Genomic DNA, 22231 nt, shown 5'->3' with positions numbered 1-22231 from the left:
CATACATCCAGGAGGATGCTCAAATAAGTCTCCCGGGGGGGGGGGGGGGGGTGGTGCCGGGCTCGGCCACCTCTTCTTACCCTCATGCCAAGCTGCTGCAATATTTGGGGTGGCTGTGGGGCAGGGGAAACCTCACAAGGGCAGAGGCACCAAACTCTGCTGCTGCATCACAGCGGGGCTGGGAGGAGGGTGCTGGAAAAGTGCTCCTGCTGGGATGCTGGCTGCTTCCCCAGCCCCGTGCTGAGAGCAGCCAGGAAAAGGCAGGAGGTGTCCCCTCTTCTCAGGGGTGCCCCCCGGTCTGGGAGCAGCCCCCTGGCCAAAGATCCCCCTGCCAAGATTAGTCCTGGTGGTTCTGGGGTGAACGTGAGACGGAGCCCACCCGCAATGAGGGTTTGGGGCACAGAGCAGGCGGGACAAGCCGTCCCCTTTGAGACCTGACACGTCTAAAAGGGTCGGAGGGAGGGTGACAGCAAGACCAGAGGCTATTAGGTGGGATGATCAAGAGAAAAGATCCAGGTCCAGCAGTCCGTAAGCAGCACCGCTGCAGAGCTGGCTGTGCACTGATGATGTGTCTCAAAGCGAGATGACTTCAAGCTTTCACACGAGAATTTTGTTCAGAAAGGAAGCAAGACAGTGAACTTGAACCCGCCGTTCCCTGCGGGGTAGATTTTAGCACCCGCAGCATATGTCAGGTTTGTCTTGTGTGCTGAGATTCCCTGCACAACGAAGGAGGAACAGATTCCTGTGAAAATAAAGAGTTTGCAGCAAACCCCAGCAAATATTGCACGAGGACTGCGCTGTTCTCAGACGGGCTGCACGCTCTGCATCTGCCTGCAGCAGACGCCTTAAATCTGCGCTGTGCCCAGACACCACGTCCCCGTGGAGGAGGAAATTTAGGGCAGATCTGTCCTCCCATAGGTAGGAAATGACCATAACCGTGCCATCGCTTGCTGTTGGGAAGAGAGCACAGGAACATGGGGTGGTGAGGGAGTAGGTTCAGGAGCAGATGTCTGTAGGGACATGAACACCCGTGGAACATCTCTGCTGTGCCTGACCCATGGCCATCTCCAGGGATGCTTGCAGCAGCAGAAGCGATGCCTGCTTTCTTGGCTCATTTCTGCCTGACTGCCAGAGGCAGAAGGGGCTGAAGAAAGGCAAGGAGAGCCCCAAGGAGTGAAGCTGGTTGTCGGGGCATTCCCAACAAGACGCGATTACAAGACCTGCTCTCCCCAGCGTAAGGACAGTTTGCTGGATCTCCACGGGAAGGCTTTCTGCATCAATGTCCCCCCACCCGCAGATGGCCTGGCAGATACACTTCCACACCCTGCTGCACCCCTATGCAGCATCCTGAGGATGCCCAGGTACCATCTTGTCCAGAGCATCCTCTTCCCCCACTTCCCAGACACATTTGTGGCTTTTCTGCTAGCATTTGTTGTCAAATAGCCTGGTAGGAAAGGGGTGTGGGGCTTGCTCTCTTACATTATTTTGGAAATTAGGGCCCTTGCTGCCTCCAGGAACCTGTGCACTGTGTAGGGAAGGCTGACCAAACTGCAAGATGAGCAAGTTGGGTTGGCATTTGGGGATTTGGTCCATGGTGGCAAAAGTGTGATGTTCACGTGGGTTTTCCTTCTTCATCAGTTCCCTTTCGGGAATTGTTCCAGGCCAGTAGGAACCCCTGAAAATCTCTCAGGTCCTTGAAATGCCATGTGCTCGGGGAGGACACCATGGTACACGAGGAAGAGAAGGCTGGAAGGATGTGGCTTCCCTCACGTGTGAGCAGAAACGTGTCTCACTCCCTGCCTCTCCTTGATTTACCCCACCTTCCCTGCCCGTCCATCGCACGGAGCCAGCAGCGAGCCCTGGCTGCAGCGGAGCTCCCAGCTTCCAGGGACCCTGCGAGCACCAGGTTACCCAGCTTTGGGGAGCAGCATTTTCCAGTTAAGCCCTGCCATCAACTGACAAAGAGAAGGAAATCCTCCTGAAGGCGTCTTCTGTCTTCGGGACCTCAGCACAGCCCCAGCCTTTGCCAGGAAGGCAGCAGAAAGAGTGGAAAGACTGCAGGGACCCCGTTCTTGAGGGGTTGAGATGTCTGAGGGTCTTGCAAGAACTGCCCACCTTTCTCTAAACCCGTCTTCATAAATTAGATGATCGTGTCTCATTTCCCCTGCCCTGCTCCTGGTGCCAGCCCACGCTGTAAGACTTCGGGCACCGACCCGCTGTGGGGGTACGTGGGGTGAGGCACTCCTCCCTCGCAGGATGAAGGCTGCAGGCCAGGGGTGCCTGAGCTTCCCTCACACATCTCGGATGCCTGACGGATGAAGAGGAAGGAAGAGCTCTGCGGTTCAGCCTTTCATGCCATGGAGATGGGTGTCATGGCACTAGGAAGAAGGCAGCAGGCACAGGGATTTTCTCAGTTGCCACCCCAAGGAAAAAACATAAAAGAAGGTGCAGAGATGCACAAGGAGGTCAGACCACTGCCCTGACTCAGGGCTGAGAAGCCGGCTCAAGCAGAGGGAGAGCTGAGCTCCAGAGGCCAGGAAGGAGCCCGGGTGGCCGCTGGCCCCCAGGTGAAAGATGCAGCCCAGGCTGGGGCTGGGACAGACCCCATGGAGCCAGCCTGGCCCCACAAGTGCCCCCACACCTCCTCCCAGCAGGGCTGGCAAGCCACGGGCACGATGCACAAGAGCCCAGCTCCCCGAGAGGTGGCCGCATGTCCTCCGGGTGCCACGGGACGTCCCCAGATGTCCTATGGGGAGAGGGGTCACCCTGGCATCCCACCCTCCCTCTCCCATACAACAAAATCCCCAGTTCCCTCTGTCCCCAGGAGCAAACCACACCTGAGCCCCCTTTACAAACAGGCATTGGGGGGAAAAGCCCTGGTCCCACTGATGCCACCGAGCGGGGACGGTGGCACGCGTCCCGGCGGAGCTGGGGGGCTCTGCGCCGCTGGGGCCGGGGCTGGCTGGGGGCAGTGCAATTTATCAAACACCCCCAAACCCCCCCAGGAGGCTCCGGGCCCCCCCTGGGGGGGACAGCTGCTGGCCCTGGGAGGCCGCGGACCTCTTTAAACTCGAAGGAAAGCAACGTGAGGGTTCCCTCGGGAGGCGTGGTGGCGGTGGAGCGGGGGGAAGGAGGGGTGGATGGTGCGTCCCGTGGCCAGGTTGTGGCGGAGGACTGGGAGGCAAACCTTGCACGCCACCCTGTAGGGGCAGTTCTCTCCTAGGCCCAGAGGAGGCGAGATCACCCGTACTAATTTGTACATATCCTTATACGAGATCCTGCCGCTGCAAAGGAAGCACAGGTGGGTTAATAGGACACTGAGAGGGTGGAGGAGAGGGTGGAGAGCTTAACCAGGGGGGCTAGGACCAGCTGCGGGGCAAGGCCCTTCTCCTTCTGGCTCCGTCAGACCCAGAGAGGGGAAAGCTGGGAGCATCGGCGGCCGCCTTCTCCATCACGGGCCTGCTCACGCCTCCTCGTTCTGCCCCACGTGCCCCCGGCCACCGACACTTGGTGCTGGGACGGGGCTGGGATTTTAGGGGGCAGGGGGGGAGGTTGCAGCCGGTTTGGGCCACGAGCCCTGCTGGTGGAGCCGTGTTCCCCCGTGCCACCAGCTCTCTGCTCCTCCCGAGGGCCCGGGAGGCCGGCAGCCGAGTGAATCCTATCTCCGGTGTCTGGGGACCCCGAAGCAGGGAGACATAATGTGACCGGTGGCTCTGGCACTAGCACCTAGGTCTCTCACCAGAGCACACTCTGCCAAAGGTACACATTATTATCCCGTACACGCACCCCTTTTCCCCCAGACCCAGGCCCGCTTGTTGTCACGGCAGGATACGGCCCGTATCCGCTGGAATAACAAAGCAGTTGATGCAGGAGCTGGCAGGGCCAGGCGCAGGGGTGCTGAGCCCCCGGCTCCAGCTCCAAGCCCTTTTGGGAAGCACACGGGGGCCGTGCTGAGGTGCAGCGTGCTGCAGCCTCCTGGGCATCCTTGGACAAGCTGGGAGGGAAACTGCACGAGGAGGCAAAGAGCGGCAGCACTACTGTCCTACCCTTCTTTGCCTCTGGTTTCTCCTCGCTCTCCTCCCATCCCCTCTCCATCGCTGAGCCAACCGTCTGGGCAGAGCCAGTCCCTGAACCTGCCTGGCCTCGGACCCGCGTGCTGTCCCCACGAGACCCTTCCTGTGAGAGCTGCTGCCCTGCATGGGTGCCGGGACCCCTGGGGATGTACTCACCCGTTCCTCACCCGACAGCGGGGGCCGGGGCTGCCCCGGTGGCCCCAACACCACCGGCTCCCGTGCACGGCCCCTAACCACCGTGGTTTGCTCAGAAATCAGAGGTGGGCTTCCTCAGTGACTGTCCTGGACAGTCTCCTGGGCCAGATTATGGATTTAGGCTTAAAAAGACAAAAAATGAAACCGTGGCTGGAGCTGGCCTCTCACGAGGCAGGAGGCCAGCAGTGGAGGCGAGGTCTCCAAAGGGAACACGTGTCTGCCGAGGGTGCTGAGCTAACATCACCCTGGCACGGTGGTGATGGGACACGGCTCCACAGAGGCTGTCCCCAGGCTGGGAGTGGCACGAGCCACCCTCACGGTGCTGGGGCTGGCAACCACGCGCCCCTTGGAGAGGTGGGGGCTGGCCGGGGGAAAGGCAAGCGTGTGCCCAGCCTCTGCAAATCCCCAGACCCCTCAAAAACTCTCCAAATAAGCTCCTCCACAGATGACCTGGCAGGAGCACAGCAGGCCCCCAGCATGCCCCCAGGGCCTGGGACAAGACACCCTCTGCCCTGCCCCGATAGGAGCCAGGTGCGCTGGGGACCCAGCCATGGAGGTTGTCTCGGGCAGAGGCTGGGGAGGATGCTGAGAGGCACCTGCCCGTGGGATGGCAGGGGAGGAGAGGGGGAGCAGGAGCCTCCAGCTCTCGGGAAAAACACCACGGTGAGCCATGAACGTCTTCAGACTCTCAGCTAAGGTGCCCGTGCCACCAGGCGTCGTGGGAAACGGCTGCTACCCTTGTAAGGACTGCGAGCGAGAGCAGCCCTGCCCTGGGCATCGCAGCCGGGTTTCAGCAGCAGCAGACAGAGACACTGCTCAAAACCAGCTCTGAGAGGCTGCCCGGGAGAGAAGGAGCTGGCTACATACCACGCTGCTCTGTCATACTCTGCCCAGATCCGGACAAACTCATCCAGATGGTGAGGTCCCAGGATGGAGGAATCGCGGGTCAGGTATTCAAAGTTGTCCATGATGACGGCCACGAACAGATTGAGCATCTAGGCGAGGGGGAAAAAGGGCAGAGAGAAAGGGAAACGGGAGAGGGAGCAGAGAAGGGAAGGGAGAGAGAAGGAAGGGAAGTCAGGGTGAGATGGAGTTAAACGAGGAACCGAGAAAGCACAGCGGGTGGCACAGCACGGGGCCGGGGAACTCACCAGGAACGAGCAGAAGAAGATGAAGGAGACGAAGTAAACGTAGGCCAGGTCGGTGCCGCAGCGCTCGTTCTCGTTCTGCCCGGACGTTGCCGTCGTATCCGGCTCACAGCCCTTGCCCTCCAGGCAGGACAGCATGATCTCCTGCCATGCCTCCCCGGTGGCACTCCTGCGCCCAAGGCACCGTGCTCAGCACCCCATGGCAGGCAGGATGGAGCGGGGAAGGAGGTCCCCCCACCGCCAGCCCCCCACCTGTGGTTCCCTACCTGAATAGGAGCATGAGGGAGCCCAGGAAGCTGCGGAAGTTGTTGTGCCGGTTAATGTGGCTTTCCTCATCCAGCTTGATGTTGCCAAAAACCTGCCGGAGGGAGAAAAAGGTTCAGGCAACACCGCCGGTGCCAGGGAAGCGGCTGCGCGCTCACCTTGGCTCGGGGCGCACGATGTGCTGCCGGACAGATCCTGCCCCAGAGCCCAGGTGGAGAAGCAGCCCCGTGAGGGCATGTGGGCACAAATCCTGCCCAGCAAGGACAGGAGGTGGTAGAGGCTGCCGGAGGCCGAGCTGCCATGGAAATGGGAGGGCAGGGGGTCTGGGATGAGCTGAATTTGGCCACTGTGCAGCAGCCGAGCGTCACGCGGGTCCCAGGGGTCCCAGCATACTGGGGGCACAGGGATGAGTCCCACCACCCTGCGTGGGTGCTGTGGTCCTGGGGCAGCGGTGGGTGATGGATGGAAGCCCCCAGGAGCTTTTCCCACTGAGAGGAGACGACCCGCGATGCTGGGGTCGGGCACAGTGGCATGAAGAGGGTGGGGAAACGCTCAGTGCCCAAGGGACAGACGGACTGCTAGCCCTCCACAGACAGACAGACACTGGGGACTACCAGCTCTGGGCCCTTCCCAGGAGGTCCCCAGGGCCAAAAGAGGCAACAAAGCCCCAGATTTGGGCAATAGCCTAACAATGACCCACAGCCAAGGCCACAATAGGACAACGAATGTTCGCAAAGTGCCTCAAATTGGAAAAATGTGCCGTTATTACTGTTAAATATTTATTCCACTTTCCATGAATCTAAAAATACACCAACTGCAGAGTATTTTTTCCCTGTACAGGTTTTTTTGCAATGTGTAATTGTAGAATATTTTCTGCCTCCAGCTATTTTGCTCAAATAACGCCCACAGACTTTACTGCTTGGGGATTTGTTCACAATAGTGTTAAAAAATAAAATAAATCAAATACTACCACACGGCAGGGAGGGGGGCTGAGTCAGATGGCAGTTGTTTAGCGCGGAGAACACCTGGAGCCGGTGCTGGGATGTGTGGGACAAGAGCAGCCACGCGACTCTCGGGGCGGGAGGAGACCAAACACCAGCGCTGCCAAGCAGCCCGAGCCGGAGGCGACCACGCTGCCCACTCCCCAAAATCTGCTCCCTCCCCTCCCCAGCCCTTCCTAGCCCTGAGCGCGTTCGTTATCGCGGTGGCTTGCTCACCCGGCGGCTCCAAACCCCGAGCGTGAGCAGAGATGCTTTGTGAGATCCTCAGCGTGGGGCTTAGTCACCGAGCCAGCCCCGCCAGCACGTGTTTGACCAGGAGCTTTCGCTCACGTGCCGCTTCTGCACCAGGCTGGAGTGTGGGGAGCTCATGGCTCCGCATACCTCCCCTTGGTAGGTCACTGCAGGGCCCTAAAATCAGGATCCCACCAGCATCAAGCCCACAAAAACCCTACGTGGAGGGATGGGTGGGTGCACGGCTGCGGGTGGCCATGCCACGGTCCCTTTGGTTTTAGAGGTTATTGGGTACAACCCCTAAAAGCACAATGCCTGTGGAACGAAGCGGTGGTGATTTGGGAGCAGCTGCCACACAGGGTGCCCAGCTGAGCCCCCACGTCCCCAGGGGTACAGGCGAGGAGGGCATCTGGGGTCCCAGCAGTGCCACAGGGCACGCGTCTCTGCGGCTCCTGAACGAGCTCTCCCACCCCTGGGACCCCCCTGGGCACCCGGGCTGGATGCCGTGCAGCGTGGTGCTGAGCACACGGCCGTGCCGGAGGGCTGCGCGCCGAGCTGTCCGTGCCCACCTGCATCCCGATGATGGCGTAGATGAAGAAAAGCATCGCGATCAGGAGGCAGACGTAGGGGAGGGCCTGCGAGGGAAGCACATGAGTCATCTCCTTCAGCTCAGGTCCAGCTCCAGAGGCACACAGAAAGAGCAGCGAGCAGGTAAACTGCTCCAAACCATCTCTCCTGCGAGCTAACTGGGGAGCAAGGCCAGGGGAGCAGCACCCCAGCTATAGCAGCACCCCCAGGAGCCCCGGGCACGCGGGGCTTACCTTGAAGGACTGCACGAACGTCCAGAGCAGGATGCGGATGGTGTAACCCTGGCGCAGCAGCTTGATGAGCCGAGCCGCTCGGAAGAGCTTCAGGAAGCTCATGTTGAAGCTGCTCGTGTTCACCAGCTGGGAGCAGAGGGGAGGAGGGGGTCAGGGGATGGCAGAAGCCCCCCCAGCCCTGCCAGCGCCCCCCAGCCCAGGCCGTGCCTGTCACCTTGGTGTCCGTCAGGATGATCTCCGTGATGCTGCCGATGACGGTGATGAAGTCAAAGATGTTCCAGGTGTCCCGGAAATAATTCTGTGGGAGGAAGGAGAGAGGGAGGGTGGATTTGAGATCGGGGTGGCCAGTCTGAAGGGCGCTGGGACGTGGGAAAAGCCTTCCTTCCCAGCGCAGAGCTCATGGGAGGCACGCACGGATCCCTTCCCGGGCTGCTCTGGCACCAGGATGCCCAGCCTGCTGGTGGCCACAGGTGGCAATAACTCGTCACACTGACCCCCGTGGCCACAAGGATGCTGTGTCCTCCTAGGGTTGCAAAGAAAAAGCAGCCCAGGGCTTAAAAGAGCAGCTGGGGACTTGAGGACCGGGAATTAGATGGAGAGGTCTCGCTGCTGGTCAGGTCTGGCTCAATGCACGGGCACCCGGTGGCTCCCAGGGACAAGGAACCGCTGCCACCAGCACAGTGACAACAGGGGCTGCCCGGTACGTGGTCCGTGCCCCCAGCACGGCAGAAACGAGGCAAGAAGTCCTGTGGCATGGCTTTCCCCAGCACAACACCCACCCACAGCAGTGGAAATCTGCTTAAAGCTGAGCAGCGCCAAGCTCCGGCCGCAGGATGCCTGCTGCTGCAGGCTGAACCCATCGATCCCTTTGGGACACGGGCTTCACAACCTGCAGCAGCTCTGGCTGCTGGCCCGGGAAGCCTGGAAGGTCTGTGCTGACTGAGAAGCCAGCATCTAGCAGTGGGAAGTCTAACGGGAGCCAAAGAAGTGGTTCCAACTGCCAGCCTGCAAGCAGCTCCCAGGCTGGGACCCAAAATAGATGGCACCGGCATCGTGTTATTAACACCTTCCCTCTGTGAACCGGAGGGCTGAGGTGTGCTAAGTGCAAATTAACACCCTCGTCAACAACAGGATCAGCCACTTACCAGGAAGCCGAAAGCAATGATCTTGAGGACGCACTCCAAGGAGAAGACCATGGTGAACGCAATGTTCAGGTACTTCAGTGCCAGCTCGTAGGTGTACGGAGCAGAGTAGTACTGAGGGAGACAGACATTGCGAACTCGGAGGGGGCCAACCAGCCTCTTGTGACTGATGTCTGTCCCCAGGAAGGCCTGCAGGCCCCTGCTCCTTGCCCACGGTGCCTTGAGACCACCTCCTTCATCCCCTCCCCACCCCTCTCCCAGGACAGCAGCCTCTGCTGCTGAGAAGGAAGCCCAGAATAAGTGCAGATCTTCCTGCAGCAGAGATATGCTCTAATGAGAGAATGGTCAAATTTTTCACCTGGACATGGAAACTTGCAGGGACCTTCTCAGAGCCCTCTGAAAAGCTGCCCTGGTCCTCTAGTGGACCAATCACCACTCACAGCCACTGAGGACCACATGCTAAAGACACCAGGAGCTGAGGCTGACACCCTTGTCAAGCAGCAAAAAGATGCTCAATACCCTCTGGTCCCATTCAGGACGGGATCTGATCTTCCTCCTCCCCACCACCCTAAGCAGGGCAGCCTGACCCTGCCCAGCTCACCTTCATCATCAGCACCACGGTGTTCAACGCGATCATGGCCATGATGGTGTACTCGAAGGACGGGGAGACCACAAAGTGCCAGACCCGGTACTGGAAGGTGTGCCGGTTCTGGGGCATGTAGCGCGTGAGGGGCTTGGCACTGATGGCAAAGTCAATACAGGCTCTCTGGAACAAAACCACCTGTGTCAGACCCCGACCAACGGTGACGTAGGGGACACTGGCTGCCACGTTTCTTTTATGGGTTACTTGCACCACTGGCCAGCCTTTTAAATGCCTGGGGAGCCCCAAGGTCCCAAACCCTCCCCAGACTGTACCTCGTTCTTCTCCAGACTGCACTCCTCCATCATTTTGTCTCCTTGCTCTTGAAAGGTGATGATGATGAGAGCCACGAAAATGTTGACAAAGAAGAATGGAAAGACCACAAAGTAGACGACATAAAAAATGGACATCTCCATGCGGTTGCTGCGGCTGGGCCCGCGGTCCTCCTCCGTCACGTCCACCGAATGCTGCAGCACCCTGTGGGCAGACAGGTGAAAAAGAGCAACCAGAGATGTGTCCCTCGGGACTGCCACTGTACAGCACTTCCCATGAGATCCATCTCGTGCAGCCAGCTGCCATGGGCTGTCCGTGCTGTCCCAGGCTCTCCTGAGCATGGAGAGAGGGCTGGTCCTAAATCCAACGCTAAAACTGACCCACAATTAATACAATATATCTCATGGCCATGCAGGAGCAGGGATCATCCATCATTCACTTTCTAAGGAAGAAGCTAACCCCAACCTCATCTAGGGGTTAAAATCTCTTCTGTCTTGTCCTAATTTCTCAGCCCTCCTCTCCTCCCTGCTACCATCAGTCCCACCTGGGTATATCCAGTTATTGACCCAACCAACACAACCAGGATGTGCCCACCCCATTCAAGGGAAGATGACAGAGAAAATACTCACTGGGGCCAACCCTCGCCGGTGGAGACTGTGAACAGGGTGAGCAATGCCCAGATTATATTGTCGTAGTGAAACTCGTGTCGTTTCCACTCCCGGCACTTCACCTCCATCTTGTTCTTCTCGTGGTCCACGTAGTTCCCTCTGCAGGGTTGGGAGAGAGCAGTGGCCTTGCTTTACATTGCCAGACGTGAGATGGGGGGTTTTAAACCTGGGGGCAGCGTGTGGTGAGGGGACACCACAGATGGGGAGAGGCTGGATAAGAAATGGGGGGAGCAAAGAAATGGGAGAGGAAGAAAGACAGAACAGGATGCAGAGTGCTGATACACAGCAATGGGACAGGACTCGGCCTACGTCGCCCATCCCAAGAAACTACAGCCAAAAACGAGCTGTGACCAAGGACTCCACCACTGGTTACCCAAAGGGACATCGCCCAGCACCCTGCCTCTGCCAGAGCTGTCGGCAGCATCAGGCCCACCGAGCGGGGCACCTACATGCAGTCCTTCTCCGTGTCCTTAGAGCTGTCAGTGCAGTAGAAGAACTTCCCCTTGAAGAGCTGGACGGCAATGACGGCAAAGATGAACATGAAGAGCTTGTAGACGATGAGGATGTTGAAGACGTTCTTGAGGGATGTCACGACGCAGTCGAAGACGGCCTGCAGGAGAGGGCACCGTGGGCAACCAACAGCCCTGGCACAGGGCAGGACCCAAATCTTCCTCAACACTACTGTGTGGAAGACATTTCCTACTCCCAGTAGGAGAGGAAGGAAGGAGGAAAGAGCCTCCAGTGCTCTCTGCAACCAGGGCGGCAGATGGGGACCATCCCAATGATGCCATTAGCAGCGCCCAAGACCAATTAGTCAATATTTCTTTGCTCAGCATCGCCCCAGATAACGAGGCAGACTGAATGCCCCTGCCTGCAACAGCAGCAGTTCCCAAAGCTCGGGGGCTGTGCTCTCAGCCCTGAGCTTCACAGCCCAGCATTGTCCAGAAATGAAGTGACATGAGCCAAAGTCCATCTACCCAGGAAAAGCTGGGACAAAAACCTGCGTCTCTGGGGTGCCACCCTGGGCCAGATATCCCTTTATGAGGATAACTCAGGGCTCCCTTGGTCTCTCCGTCCTTTCTGGCTCCATACCCCATCAGCTAAAGCAGGGAAATCCATGATCCTACCTGCACTGCATAAATAACGCCGCTATTCAGCAGGGAAACCCCCCTCTGCTGTAACACGAGGACGGCACAGCATGCAAAATCTGGGCTTGTTTGCGAGCTGCTCTGGTGGGAAAGATAATGAACTTTGGAGAGGGATCTGAGCTCTCCCAGAGCCAGGGCCGTGTACTTCACCAGCAGAGCAGCTGGGCTTTGCTGCCTGCTTTCCGTGCCAGCCCTGATGTCCCTGGCAAAGGACCTGGCTCGGATCTATCTGCGGCTGGGCTCGCTTTAAATAACTCACGGCACCGCCAGATGTGGAGCAGCCTGAGAGGAGCCGTGTTTGGAAACAGGGCTCCTAAAGCACAGCGAACGCCCTGGAAATGACTTGTTTAATCACGACGCTAGCGTCGGAGGCGGGCAGCGTTACCTTCAGCTTGGGCAGCCGCTTGATGGTTTTCAGGGGCCTCAGGACCCGCAGCACACGGAGGGACTTGATGGTCTTGATATCCCGGCCCTTGTTGGTCCTGCCGCGTGGGAGGGAGGCGCAGGCACCCAAAAACAAAGCGGAGACACAATAACCTTCGGGACCCGGGGCTGGGTGCTTTCAGAGCTGCCCACAGCACGTGCATGGGGAGGGGACGGGGGGCCACGTGCCAGAGCATGGGGCAGCAGTCACAGGCGTGCTGCTGAAGGAGTGCTCAGCCCACCTAAACGCGTCTCCTTCCATGCACTTGCTTGTCAGAGATGAAAAATAAAGCCCGCCTCTCCCCCGGAGGATTAGCACCTTTGCTGGGGCTTGGCTACCTTAACGAATCCCCTTACTGTGAGGAGGTGCCAGGTGGCATGCTGCGTGCCCCCACGTCCCCATCCCCTCCTGCAGGCTCAGGACATTTCCAGATGGGGCTCACAAAAAGCCACCACTGCTGCAAATGGTTTTGCTGCTGCCTGCCAGAAATTCCCGGTAAAATAAGGGATGAACCCAACAGGCAGGTCCCTCGCCAAGGGTTTTCCATCCTGGTTCAACCTCGGGATTCAGCACCCGCTCTGTGCTTGGTTTGCTTGCACAGATGCCTCCTCCTAAGGCTTTCTGCCCTTTTCCATCAGTGCCCCCTGATGTGGTCAGCCTGCTCCTCCATCAGCTCAGCCCTCTCCTCCCTCCCCACGTCAGGGTCATGCTCGCCTCCACCCCAAGCCAGCTGAGGGAGGCAGAGCTCCCCGGTGGTGCTTCCTTCCTAAACAACCCTAAGGCACCCCCGTGACCCTCATTTCTCAAATGTGATGATTGATCCCAACAACAATGCTAGTTTTTTCTTGTCTTTTAGCTAAACCTGAGGGATGGAGCCTGGGATGGAGCAGAGAGGTGCTGGTGAAGGTCATATCAAAAAAAATCACCACCCTCAAAAAAACACCAAGCAAATGACTTACAACTCCAGACACTCCAAATTACACGGCTCCTTTGTGAGGGTTAATGCAACAGGGAGCACAATAAGGGATGTAATCACTATGAGATTTAAACAAAACCACTAATTAATGCTCCTCCCCAGGAGCATGGCCTCACAAAGGGGCGGGAAGGGATTGCACCAACAGCTCCAGGACCCACTCTGCACCTTCCACCTCCCAATTTTTGCTCAGTGGCTGGGCCTGGGTGTGCAGCTGGGGCATCTGAGGGGGGCCTGGGGCAGACCCCTCTGCCTTTAGCTCCAACAGCCCTTTCTCCATCCCCTGGGTGTGCTTCCCACCATCATGGGGTGTGCACGGACACTGTGACCCGTGGTGAATGCATCCTCCTCTAAAGGAAGGGGGTTGCATTGCTTGCAAGGAAAATCCTGCCCATTCTTCCACCCTTCCTGCACCTGCAGGGCGCACAGCAGGCCGCTCAGATCTCGGGGAATGGCAAATAGGAACGCAGATAAGGGGCAGCACAGATGCCAGACAGACGGACACCTGCACTCCCTCCCCGTGTCCCTCCCCACCCCCCCGCATCCCACCTCACAGACACCCAGGTGGCATAGTTACCCCAAAGCATTCCTGCCAGAGATCCCGAGCCACCGAACAGCATGAACAGAGGGGAGAAAAAGAGAGGAGAGAGAGAAAGAAGGTAAGGAAAGCATCACAGGAGCTGCACGGGGATGACCGCAGCCCTCTCGGGCAGCCCGGCTCACCTCCGGCGGTGCAGGAGAAGGCTGCCCAGCAGAGGAGGTGCAGGGGAGGTGGCAAGAGCCAGGCACTGACCACTGCTCAGCCTCTCCACCTGCTGCAAACCCACAAACGTAGGTCTTACAGCCTGGCAGCTCCGCAAAGCCGCCCGCTAATGCCTCCTCCGAGGGTGCCACGGGAGGCAAAAGCCGGTGGGGTCTTTAGTTACGGTTACGGTTATTCCGGCTAATTTAATTCCAGCTCTTTGGAGATTTACAGCGGTGTATCAGGCTTTTTATTTAGGCTGCACTTGGGCTGATGCATTAGCTCTCGGTGCTGAGAGCTGCCGACGGGAGGCAGGCACAGACGGCCTCTTGCTCGCGATGCGCAGGCTCTGAGTGGGCAGCGGGCAAGCTACAACATTATCCAGAGACACGGGTGGACACATGCTCATTTCTTATTTTGAGGTGGCACTGATGGCCAGGGGGTGATGGTGACACCACGGGAGTGTGATGGCGGCACCACAAGCCAGCCCGCAGACCTCCTGCTGCAGCCACAGCTGCTGTAGGGAAACCCAACCACAGAGGGGGCAGAAAATACAATTCAGTACCAAAGCATCCCATATAATTTTCTGCCGGTGGGTGCTGGAGCTGCCCACGAGCTGCTCTCGCCACCTAATAGCGTCAGCCACCCCACGGGCATCTCTTTGCCTGCCAACGAGAAGATGGGCACCTGGGGAGACATCGGTTCTCCCCGTACCAAAGAACTTAGCAAGGCAGAAGGAAAGGAGAGGAATTCAAAGAGCCCTGTGAGAGTTTTTCTCCCCAGACCATGAACCAGGCAGGTCGGGACAGCTGTTGCCGCAGACTCCCCGTGGCTCCGGGGGTGGCAGCATGTCACTCCCGGGCCCTGATGGCAGATGCAGGCATTCTTATAAATGCTTCACAATTCAAAACCCATCGGAAACCGCTGCGGTGCCTTTGTTCCCCTCACCCCCGAATTTATGAGATCATCTCCTCCAGCAGGAGCCACCGGGGGACCCGGGGGAGAGGGACAATGGTGCAGGTTTACATTATAAAGAGCCCTCCTCCATGGCACAAGCGGCTCGGTGTCTGCCCCACCACAGGGACAGGTTACGTGTGTTTGCTGCAAACATCCGTGGAGATGCACAGGCCCCTTGAGATTTCAGCTGCCCCATGCCAGAGGGCACCTCTCCAACCCTCGGGAGGGGGGCTGGGGACAGGGAAATGCCACGATGCCGCCCACCACGCAGTGTCGGGGGTGTCCTCCCAGGGGATCAGGGCTCACAACGAGGAGGAGCTCAGAGCAGGATGAATCCCATCCCTGGACACTTCCCCTCCACGACACGGGCACCGTCACACCCTGGCACCCCCCTACGGAGCAGGACCCGCAGCCACAAGCCTCTGCTTGGCACCAAAGCTCAAATACGTGGTGAGGATGCTTAGCAGGTGAAAGCTCCACTTCTGCCACCCATTCCCTTATTATTAACAGCCCCTTTCAGGTCCGGTTCCACCACCAACCTCTTCCCAGCATCTCCACTGCTTTCCCTCCCTCGCTCCCTGCCTCCTCGCTCACCGCTATTAGACAAGCAGGGAGCAACGAGCCTCTGAGGCTACACAAGTTTTGGCTACCAGAGGTACAGCTGGGCTTTGCACACTGCTGTGAGGAGCCGTTCCCGAAGCAGAGCACAGAGGAATCCCCCCCAGACTCATCAGGGTCCTGTAGCCATGCCACGCGGCCACATCCTCCTCCCGCCCCAGCCGAGGCTGAGCCCAAAAGACGACGGCCACTTACGCCAAGGCGAAAGCCACCAGCGCTCCCACCACCACGATGAAGTCCAGGATGTTCCAGAGGTCTCGGAAGTAGGAGCCGTCCTGCAGGATCAAGCCCTGGTCGATCATCTAGGAGGGGATAAAAGTAGATAGATCACCAACGTGGCCATCGAGCGCCCTGCTGAGCTAGGATACACATCAAGGAGCATCATGTTTCGGGGGAGGCTGGTATAAGTGGTGCTGAGCTCTCTTGTCTCCTATTGCTAAGCACCGGGCTTTAAAATTTCTGTCATCCGCATTTAGGACCAGAACTGAAAACTGAGCTATTTCCCCTGTGAGCCACCCCCCTGCAGCAAGCATGCTGTGGGACCTGTTGCTACCAGCACAGCCTCATCTTACCTTGATAACCATCTCGAAGGTGAACACCCCCGTGAAAACGTAGTCAAAATACCTCAGGACCTGCGGAGAGAGGGCATTTGTGCTGCCAAGGGGGAAACCAGTCCCTGGGCACATTGGTATCTCCCCACTTTAAGCTACGTGACTGGACAAAGCCCTGCTCCGGACCCCTGGGCTCTACATCCTCGTGTCCTGCACATCCTCCCCCCCGTGAGGCTGCGGCCCTACATGGCCCCTGACCACTGCAATATCTTCTTGAAGGCCAAGGGGGATTTGCCCATTGGAATTGCTCAGCTTTCCCTTTTTTTTCTGCCCCTTCCAACCTGCCCACCTCCGAGATGCTGCCGAGGGCACGAGCCGTCCCTGTGGCCACGTGTGCCGCTCCAGCTCAGTTTTACCTCTCACTGCCAAACCCAAAACACCCCTTTTTCACACCAAACCCACGTCTTCCCTGCCTCATTGTTCCCACCCTCTCATTTGCTCTCCCCCAGCCCGGACACAGCACCTCGGAGCCCACCAGCAGCCCATCCCCAAACATCACCGTGACACCACCCCGATTTTGGAGGCGCACGGGGAGGTGTCCCCCTCGTTTGGGGATCACAGGGGGCTTGCAGTCACCTTGTTACGGTCAGAATTGGTGAGGACGGGATCCTCGGCCGCGAGGGCGATGCTGCTGGCGGCGATGACCAGGAGGATGCACATCTCGAAGTAGCGCAGGTTCACGATGTAGTGGCAGGCTCTGCGCACCCTGCGCCGAGACAGCACCCGACCCGCTAGCCACCGGCGTGCCCCGCGCACGCAAACCCCACCCCACGTCCCCGGCTAGTGACCTTATTGGTACAGGCTCCTGGAGCGGGGTCATAGCAAAGGGGTGGCAGAAAAATGGAGGGGTGTGCAACAAGCATCGAATAAAATCACAGCTAGCACCCAACGGTCCAAAGGAAGCGATGAGCGTAGCTGGCACAGGGGGAGAGCGCTCTGGGGCAGGGGAAGGACACCGTTAACCAGGTTGTTGGGAGATATTCAGCCCCCTTCCCAAAGGTATCACCTCTTTTCCATGAAGGATAGGTGTCTGTCCCCTCACAGCCCTCCCTAGCCCCGAATACAAAGGCCAAAAATAAAAAAAAATCTCACGGGTTCGTGGTGCTGAAGATGAACATGGAGCTGTGCGGCACCATCGCTTTGCCTGTCTCGCTCTTCTCCTTCTTCCGCTTCTTCTTCTCCATCTCCTCCTCGTCCTCCTTGCTCTCTGCCTCCTTCAGGGGGCTGGCTTCCCCATCAGTCTTGTTGCTAACTGCAGAAAAACGAGAGCCTTTGCCAGGTACGGGGCGAGGGGCAGCTTCTGCCTCCAGCCCTGCCCTGCTCCCTGCTGTGGGGACCCGGGGAGGAGAAGGCAAGGGGTGTTGGGATGGGCACCCCAACCCGATGGACACGGATGGGAAAAGCCACACAAGCGGCTCTCTGCTCTCCCCAAACTCCCCCCCCAAGGCTCTCAGGAAAGAGAGAGGGGTCCTCACTCTGTACCACAGCGGACTCTTGGACATCGATCATGATGGCGGTGCTCTCGGTGGCCTTCTCGGTGTTGGCGGTGACGGAGGAGAGGTCGGGCTCGCTGCGGCTGACGGTGCGGCTGGCCCCCAGCGATGCTCCCCCCAGCAGGGCTTGCTCGCTGGTGTCTGGGCTGCTGCAGTCCTGCTCGCCCAGGCTGCCCTCCAGCCCCCGGGGGGGCTCGGGTGCCACTGCCGGGGGGCTCCCCTCCTCAGCAAGGACCCCGTTAGTCCTGTGGGAGGGAAGGACAAAAAGGTGCAAGAAGATAAGTGGAAAGCAATGACTCGAGGAGTTACGGGGGCTACAAGATTCCCCACCCCGAGCTACAAACCTGGCGGGCTCCCCGCTCGCCTCCGGCTCGCCCTGGATCAGGTCCAGCGCCGCGGCAGCATCCCCGCGCCGGTCCCCATCCTGCGCCCCCTCTGTGGGGCTGGCCTCCTCCAGCCCCATCTCCTGGCTGCCCGAGCGGCTCCCCAGGGCCGGATCCTTCCCCTCCATCCTGGCTTTCCGGTGCCGGCTGCGCCGCTGGCTCTGTCTCATCCGCGCCCTCTCCTCGATGCCTCCTCCTGCCCCTTCCTCGCCCGGCTCGCAGTTCCCATGGCACGCTTTCTGGTGCCACAGCTCCTTGTCCCGCCTGGCCCGGGGCGATGGGCTCCTCCTGTCCTCCCCGCTGCCCGGCTTGGTCCCCGGGGCCGGCTGCTCGGGACCCTCGGCCGGCGGCCGCTCGCCCTTGCCGCCCTGCTCCTCGTCGCACTTCTCCAAGGCGACGCCGTCGCCCGGTTTCTTGCGTCGGAAGATGCTGGCGTGGGGGTTGATGAGCGGGGGCTCGTCCTTGTTGATGCCCTCCTGGCTGGACATCTGCATGTGCCGGCGCAGCTGGCTGGTGCGCTGCTCCCACACCGACATGTGGTGCCGCCGGCGCCGCTCCCGCCTGCAGCGGGGACAGCCGGGGAGCGGGGTCAGCGCCGCGAGCCCCCCGCCGGTGCCGGCATTTCACCCCACGGCACCCCAGCTGCATGCACCCACCGCCCCGGTGACGAGACATGGGGATGCACACAGGGGGCTTGGAGACACAAACACCTGCCCAGCCACCGAGGTTTAGTCCCCTTTAGCCTTTCAGCGTCCCTCTGGTGCTGGCAGGGGCTGGAAATTGGGCTGAAGCTGGAACCCTGCCCCTCCAAAAGACCTCTGCCCCATCCCAGCCTGGTGGTGACCACCGTCCCCTTGCTTGCTTGGGAACACCACTTAAAATGTGGCCAAAGTCCTCCTGCTGCAGCCAGGATGCCGGCACTGGGGTTGATTTTTCTCCTCCAGCTCCTTGGAGCCGGGCTCTTTTTTGGAGCATCGCTGCCCTAATGATGGCCGGGCTTGGGCGGCAGTGCTGATGGGATGGGTATGGAGAGTAAAAAGGGAAAAGGCGCCAGGTTCAAGGCTGGCTTTCTCACTGAGAGGTGCCACTCTCTGCCCTACAGGGGGATGTCTGCAGTGGGGCACACAGCCCCCCTCCCTGCCTGTGCTCGGTCTGCAGCCGGCACGTCCCACGGGGAGCCCGTGTGCGAGGATTTGGGGCTACAGCTGTTGGCTGCCCGCCTGTCCGGGGGTCCTCTGTGCTCCTGCGGGTGTGCTCTGGGGGAGCTGTGCCTTCTGGGGTTGTAAACGGATCCTTTCCACCGCCATAAACACGTACACAGACAGCCCGGCGAGGACAGACGTTCCCTTCCCGACACACAGAGACACGCACGTGCACACACGTACACTGCTCACCCACGGAGCACACGCCGGTACACACCCACGGGTACACCGACACGCACACACACACACGGCACGGAGGCTCGGCACGCACAGAGCCACGAGCGCACGCAGGGACACGGGTGCAGGGCAGCGCCCTGAGGCACCCACAGGCGGGGCAGGGGCTGCCCAAAAAAAACACAGGGGGCCACAGAGGACACGCGACCCACGTACAGGTGGCTGCTGCGCGGCTCCCACATCGACATGTGGTGTCTCCTGCGCCTGTCTCTTCTGGGGAGGAAAAAACAAACCCGTTCAATCCCCAGCACCCCTCCTGTGCCAGCCCAATTTGCACTCCCCACCGGGGCTCACACACCGCTGGGCAGAGGGATGCACGCAGCGGTGCTCACCCTGGGGCTGTGGATCTGGTCTGGGGAGCAAGGGAGACGTGGCCAAGCAAGCTGCCTCGCCAGCCACTCGGAAATCCCGGTCCTCAGGAATTTAGCAGCTCTTTCCAGTGCCGAAAGAAGAGCTGTTCACTCCCACTGAGCTACACACGGTGCTTTGACAGTAGAGGTGATGTGTCGGGCTGGCCCCAAGCTGCTCAGAGCATCACCACACATTTACACAACCGTGTGTGCCGCCCTGAGACCACAGAATGGGATACGAAGCTAATATATGCAAATCTGCATGCAATTTACATTTTCTGCTTTCTGCAAACGCCGCATGTGCGCTGTGAGCAAATACACCCCAACTGCATGCGACCGAGCGCACGTGTGCGCTCAGAGCTCACGCACGCGAGTCGGGGCGCTCCCTGCTGCTCTCCTGCAGGGCACCCACAGCCCCAGCACCCAGCGGGGTCCTGCTGGTGACTGCCACCACCACAGATAGGGGCGAAGGGACAGCCCGGTGCCACGCTCGGGGTGCACGCCTGCTGCCTGCCGCCGTCCCCGCAGCAAGTGGCCGCGCGGCATCGTCGCGTCGCAGCACCCGCGTGCGTCCATCTGGCCACCCACGCGCCGAGCAGCCCGAGCCATCTGCACCACGGGCGCCCGTGCGCACACGCCGTGCTCCAAGCTGCACTGCAGCCACCCACGGCAGCCTGGCCACGTGGGAGCACTCTTCCCGACGGCAACCGGACCTCTCCGCCGGCACGAACGCGTGCGCCGAACCTGCCCACACCTGGGACCCACCGAAGCCGTCTGCATGCACCCAAACCCGAATTGACCCTGGAAAACGTCACCCCCAGGGCATCGCATCCCTCTCCCCTGCCCCTGAAACTAGCGACGCTGAGGAGGGGGAGGAACTAGAAAAAAGACCTGCAAACATCACTATCTCCCATTTCAATGCCACAGGAACAACAACAACAAATTAACATTAAAAAATAATCTGCTTTCCTAGCCAGCTGTAAGTGACAGCAGCAGGAAGACTAGCAAGGATGTGCGGGCAAATCCTTTAGTGCCCTAATATATTCCATCTCTCGCCTCTTCCTCTCGTATCTCTCCCTTCTCCAGCCCCTTCTGCAGCCTAAATCCCTTTATTTCCTCACTTTATCCAACGTGTTCACACTGGCAGCCAGAGACAATACCCGTGAGCTGGTCACAACACAAAAACTCTGCCATCTCTCCCATAAACCCCCCAAATCCTGCTTGCGAGGAAGAGGGAGATTTCTCTCTTATCATGAATATCTCTTCACCCCCAGGCAGGTCTTACAGGTACTCATACCATCCCAAAGCCAGCAGGGTGGGGGACCATTGCATCCCATCCCTGGAAAGCCAAGGAGCTCAGGCAGCTCCCCAAAATCCGAGCTGAACCTTGCTGCTTCCTCCATCCCCGCGGCTTGGAGCTCGCCTGGGTTTCTCTCGGCAAATTTTCAAAGAGACGCAGCCGTGTGTGAGCTTGGCTTGGTTTCAAAGCATAATGAAACCTAAAATTCCCTGGGAAGGGATTCTATAAAAAAAATAAAAAAATAAATCCTTCCAGCCGTACCGAAGTGTACTGTTTTGGGAAACAAATCAAAACGCCTCGTTCCAATGTTGACTTACAAAGTTTTATGTGATTTAGACCATATGACAGGGCAAAATAAAAGAAAAAAAAAGGTGTCCATGAAGGAAAAAACAGAACTTTCTTCTGCTGCAACGCAGAGGCAGGGCTCCTCAACAGAGTGTCAAGGGTTTCATGTGGGTTTGGATTTTTGCCTTCCCCAAATCAAATTCCCTTACCATGAAATGCGATTTTGCAAGCCTGCTCCATCCCGTGTAACCGCATTACAGCCGGGGGGGGGTCAGACCTTGGCACTGCCGGGACCCCCTGCTCCCCACCCGCTGCTCCCCCCTGCCCCACCACAAAGAAACGCTGCGCAGGAGCGATCACCACCCACCCTCCTCCTCCTCGCCGGCCTCTCTCCTCACCCTTAGCAGCAACCTCACGTATTTAAGCTTCGGGTTTTGGGGTAGGAAGCCTCTTTGGGGAGATTTCTGCCGTATGCAGGAGGTGAGGGAGCATGGGGCAGCCCCAGGACCTGCTTTGGTGGCCTGGTGTCTGCCCCACGGAGGGCGCACATCCATCTCCTCCCATCCCCCTCTGTGCCCCCGGGGAGGGGAAGGGGGCTTGAGGGGCTCGTGGGGTCACTCACTCGATAGCCGGCATGTTGGGGGCGGACATGGGGCTGACTTCCTTGGCTTTCTGAAGGGCATGCTTCTGGTTAAAGGCCTCCTCTTCCTCCTGCTCGTCCTGCGGAGGAAACGGAGGGGTTTGCTTAGCGGGAGGCTGGCGTTTTGGGGAACTTGCACCCCTTGGAGATGGTGGGGTTACCTTAGGAGCCAAGAAAAGGCACAGAGACAGCCTTCGTTTATCTCACGCCATGGGGATGCAATTTCCCCATCACACTGGATCTCACCGAAGGCGTTAGTGCTACCTGGAGAAGTGAACCCTGCGGGTCCAAAATGACCCCGGACAGCACAGGCCAGCAGAGCCTCTCCTTCACAGCCACAGGGTGGGGTGAGACAGAACGGGAGGCCAGGGACCCACAGACAACCCCGGCACAGACCGTACAGCTTTAACGAGCC

The 22231-nt window shown here is 59.2% G+C and overlaps 1 protein-coding gene across 17 annotated transcripts in view; it reads right to left on the bottom strand.

The window, feature by feature from the left end:
• Positions 1 to 22231, bottom strand: part of CACNA1E (calcium voltage-gated channel subunit alpha1 E) — a 115387-nt gene that overhangs the window by 12310 nt on the left and 80846 nt on the right. For 12 of the 17 annotated variants that reach the window (XM_080601972.1, XM_080601974.1, XM_080601967.1 and 9 more), the window contains 20 exons: positions 21799 to 21896; positions 19398 to 19454; positions 17767 to 18366; positions 17405 to 17667; positions 17022 to 17181; positions 16506 to 16635; positions 15891 to 15950; positions 15514 to 15620; positions 11990 to 12086; positions 10906 to 11066; positions 10418 to 10555; positions 9791 to 9992; positions 9477 to 9641; positions 8879 to 8989; positions 7948 to 8031; positions 7734 to 7859; positions 7482 to 7547; positions 5683 to 5774; positions 5420 to 5585; positions 5136 to 5263 (listed from right to left, as the gene is read on the bottom strand). In XM_080601972.1, the coding sequence (XP_080458098.1) occupies positions 5136 to 5263; positions 5420 to 5585; positions 5683 to 5774; positions 7482 to 7547; positions 7734 to 7859; positions 7948 to 8031; positions 8879 to 8989; positions 9477 to 9641; positions 9791 to 9992; positions 10418 to 10555; positions 10906 to 11066; positions 11990 to 12086; positions 15514 to 15620; positions 15891 to 15950; positions 16506 to 16635; positions 17022 to 17181; positions 17405 to 17667; positions 17767 to 18366; positions 19398 to 19454; positions 21799 to 21896 (3011 nt within the window). Of the gene's footprint in view, positions 1 to 3187; positions 3285 to 5135; positions 5264 to 5419; positions 5586 to 5682; positions 5775 to 7481; positions 7548 to 7733; positions 7860 to 7947; positions 8032 to 8878; positions 8990 to 9476; positions 9642 to 9790; positions 9993 to 10417; positions 10556 to 10905; positions 11067 to 11989; positions 12087 to 15513; positions 15621 to 15890; positions 15951 to 16505; positions 16636 to 17021; positions 17182 to 17404; positions 17668 to 17766; positions 18367 to 19397; positions 19455 to 21798; positions 21897 to 22231 lie in introns of all 17 variants that reach the window. The other 5 variants (XM_080601976.1, XM_080601964.1, XM_080601968.1 and 2 more) reach the window with 2 other exon arrangements.

The sequence above is a fragment of the Anser brachyrhynchus genome, assembly GCF_964034855.1.
Source record: "Anser brachyrhynchus genome assembly, chromosome: 8".
NCBI classification, from domain to species: domain Eukaryota; kingdom Metazoa; phylum Chordata; class Aves; order Anseriformes; family Anatidae; genus Anser; species Anser brachyrhynchus.
Note: the sequence above shows the minus strand (reverse complement) of the source record. Positions and strands in the feature narration are given on the sequence as shown.